We start from the raw sequence: 4,041 nt of genomic DNA, 5'->3' as shown, positions 1-4,041 counted from the left end.
ATTACCGGGCACTCGGCAAAGCCGCATTGCACCATGTCACACCGTTATTTGGTCGAATTCACTCAAACTGTCATCAGCCATCTAGCCAGCATATCAACTGTACGCCCCATATCGCATCGTAGCCGGATATACTGACACAATAGCAATCGCCATACGGTACGCAAGGAATGCTTTTCGAAGCCTATCTACACGATATCCATATGACTGGTAAAACCCCGCCTGGTAAAATAATCTCAAGACTGCTGGAGCAAATCAACAAAAAGGGGATAAGCGCATCGATTTGTAATAAATGCTGAGCTGAATACCGAACATAGTCAAGTTAATTTCTATAGAGGATGATGTCATGGAAAAGTTGGATCTTCAAAGATACATTGGAAGAAAAGTTAAAGAGAAAATTGCAGAAGCAAATTTACAATACCATCATCAACACTCAATTAACTCCACCTTTATATCCAACAAACGTTGAGAAAGCCAAGGTCCAAACATTTTCGAGAATTCGCCTTGGCCAATCGATCTTGAAGAAGTCTTCCTTCCCAATCTGCAGTTGTGGACAAACTCTCACTATAAAGCACATTCTCTGCGACTGCCTTAACTTTTCCTTGGCTAGAAGTATTGCATTTGGAACGATTAACTCTTTGGATATTCTAAAATCAACTTCAGAACCGAATATCAATTCTATATATATTACTTTATTAACACTACTAAACTCATTATCTAATGTACATTTATTTATATTAGAGCTGATAGCCTGTGCTGCTAGTGCTCAATGTCTTTTTTTTTTTGTTCCAAGAATTTATTTCATTAGTCTAAAATTATAATAATAATAATAATAAAAATAATAATTTCCATATAACCGAATTAATAAGCGATCGTGGTGGCTTCCGAGCGTACTTGCATAGGATCAAGGAAGAGCTTTTGCAATTGCATCGACGGTGGTGAACATGTACTTACCCGAACTACCAAGATGAACGACGGACATTGCAAAGGAAAAAATAAACCATCTCATGACATATATACCACCTAGAGAAATGAGAAGCGTAGTGCGTGTCGTACGATATGGAACAAACAACACTATGAAGAACGGTAATGTTGGTTCATAAACAGTACATCAGCAATAAACATCCCATTCTCTTATAATATTCATCGAAATCGTGAAGACTGCATAGAATATCGGGTAGATAATTACAATTTCTGCTAGCGGCCTCAAGTATGAAATGACGCTTCTCTTGTCCGCCAGCCGACAACTTCTTCCAAGTCCTTCAAAAATCAAGTAAACAATCAACTGATTTTACATAAACATTAGATTGACTTTGATTATTATTCGCCCCAATTTTTGCAAAAAATTTCCGCCTTCTGTACGTCAGTAAATCAACAACAGATAATTTACTGAGCTGAGTAAAAGAGGTTCACTGCATCATATACATATATATATAAAATAAAATTGGTCTTTAAGTACACATTTGCATGTATGTATATATATATATGTGGTGTAACTCCGCTTGTTGGTCGACTCGTCGTCGATAAATTGGCTTAAAGTATCCGAAATGAATGAAAAAGATCGACACGTCTCATTGACACGGCTACTAAGGATTGAAAAAAAGGCAGTTTATTGGGTGGATATAAAAAACCAATGTCCGATATATGGCTAACATATGATTTAACAGTAGAAACTCCAATAAATCCACTTCCATCTGCGAATTGCTTTGAGCACGAAACAAAATCGAATCATTTTTAAAACGATTGTTAACAACCAATGAAACGCAGATCATAACAATGTGCGAAAAAGTTACGACCCAAGATGTATAAAACTGCACAAGCCATATCATATAACGTAATGTTCTTATCTGGTCGGACGATCAACTGCGTTATCTACTGTCAACGTTAGCTAATACGACTAGAGATGGCAAGATCATCAAAATTCTCCGCAAACTATTTACCTTTTAGTCTATCATTATGCCTGAATGAACAGAGGCGTAAAACAAATTTTATTTAGAAGTCAAACAGACTTTCTCCGAGAGTAGATGAATACAAATTTTATTTTTAATTGCTTTTAACCCCATATGATTATTGATTATTTATAAGTAAGAAATGAACAAAAAACAAAAACATTTACTAAAAGTATTTTCATAAAACCCATCTTAATGGTTAATATTAGTGTTTGAATTGTTTTCACTTATAGGCGACTGCTTAAGGAATGGTTATCCGTTACGCTTGAATCTTTCTCGATTTCACGTGCATCGACATTAACTTCACTAGCGGCAGGCAAATGTGCAACTTCAGCATTCGTATTCTTTTCGAGAGATAATTTTTGTTTCGTTTCTGAAGGCTTTTTGTAATGATAGCCATCGTCAGCTAAGACAGCGGTATTCTGGAAAATGTCAGCAAAGAAAGTTTCGTCGGATTTCAATAATATTTCCGTTTTCTGTTCGCTAGCGGCGGGCACTTCTGTTGTTAAATCGGAATGTGAAAGCTTTCCAAATTGTTTCGTCATATCGTCAAATGGTGGCCTAATCTCCTTTGCGTCGATGAAGGACGATGGAAGGATATCTGCTGTTTGTGGCGGCAAATAAGTAATATTCAAATGTTTCACATCTCGCTTGCGTTGTACATTAAAATTATTGCCAATTTTATGATCAGCAACGGTAGCATCTCGATCGTTGGCAATTTTTGTTATTTCAGGCAAATGTTCCGATCTGTCACTCTTCAAATACTTAGCTGAGGTTACGGTAGTAACAGCAGCAACTGCACTGAAAATGATTATAAATACTTTCTACAAAATAACTTAATTATTATTATTAAAATAAATAAATTTAAGTTTAAAAAATATAATATGCTTTTTCAAATATTACCATCTTTGACGAAGAAGAAGTTAACTGAAACTGTTGCACAAAAAAACTGATGATAGTGTACCTTAAAGACTTCTTATTTATATGCACGACTTTGTATGAAAAATATTAGATAAATAATTATCAGACGAAAATGACGATCGGCAAAATAGTTAAAAATTATTGAATAACATGACTACGCATTTCTTCGCTTAAGGAATAGATAGATATCTCATTTGTTCGCCTATTAAGTGCACTCTACAACAATAACCTTGTAAGTCGTTGAAATATTTTATTTTTTTGTTTTTGTTTTTTGTTTTCTTTACTCACTTAAATTCAATAAAAATCTAGTAAATCTATATATACATATCCAGTTAATCAATTAATATGCTTTAAATAAATACAAAATTTTATTTTTAAAGTTTATTTACCTGTCGCGGTACCTTTAAGCAATTTACCCACTAAGGGTATTCACAATCGTGTGTACTTTTAAATTAACTTATTCTTGTATATAAAACAAAAGTAAAAATATTTTCGCTTCTTCATTTAATTTTTTTACTATAACGATTGTATGACATTCGCGTTGCTGAAGGAAAAAAATCAAAATCCTCCCCAGATATTCTATTTGACTTTTTTTCATATTGATTATATATATAGGTATTTATATACATTCGGACACAATTAATGATGATCTGAAAATTCGAGTACTTCTATATATTGTTTTTGTTTTTGCAGTAATTCTAACATTTTTTATACATTGATCAGCCTATTTTAGGGAGCATTGTGCGCGCTCTAAAGTTTTTTTTCGCGCTTCACTAACTAACCAGCCTATCACATGAGATTTATGAGATATAGATTCATATCGCTGCTATATGCTTGCTGATGGAATGCTAATGCTTATATAGCCTGAGTATGTACTTGATAACTTGTCTTCTTTAAGGCGAATATAATTTCTTGTTTCCTTTGCTCTTCTCTACTTTTCTATATTCTATTGTGAGTACGCAATGATATTTTACAATAATAGTCAAAAATCTAAGTCGGCCTTAATCCATTTATCAAGTGGACGACATTTGGAAAAAGACGATTCAATATTTAATGCTTCGATTCATATATAATTTTTAATTTATATTCTCTTCGTATTGCTTTCCTTAACAAATATTAAAATCTTCCCTTAAAGTATTGTTCAAATGTGCTTATGTGCTAGGTTGAAGTGAAC

The 4,041-nt window shown here is 33.5% G+C and overlaps 1 protein-coding gene across 1 annotated transcript in view; it reads right to left on the bottom strand.

Moving 5' to 3' along the window:
* Window positions 1-2,157: 2,157 nt before the first annotated feature.
* The window catches only part of LOC119632179, an 8,511-nt gene continuing 6,627 nt past the window's right edge, over window positions 2,158-4,041 (bottom strand). The window contains exon 2 of the mRNA XM_038024974.1: window positions 2,158-2,770. Within this exon, the coding sequence (XP_037880902.1) occupies window positions 2,174-2,770 (597 nt within the window). The 3' untranslated portion in view covers window positions 2,158-2,173. The remainder of the gene's footprint in view (window positions 2,771-4,041) is intronic.

Source organism: Glossina fuscipes, unplaced genomic scaffold (genome assembly GCF_014805625.2).
Source record: "Glossina fuscipes isolate IAEA_lab_2018 unplaced genomic scaffold, Yale_Gfus_2 1, whole genome shotgun sequence".
Classification (NCBI taxonomy): Eukaryota; Metazoa; Arthropoda; class Insecta; order Diptera; family Glossinidae; genus Glossina; species Glossina fuscipes.
Note: the sequence above shows the minus strand (reverse complement) of the source record. Positions and strands in the feature narration are given on the sequence as shown.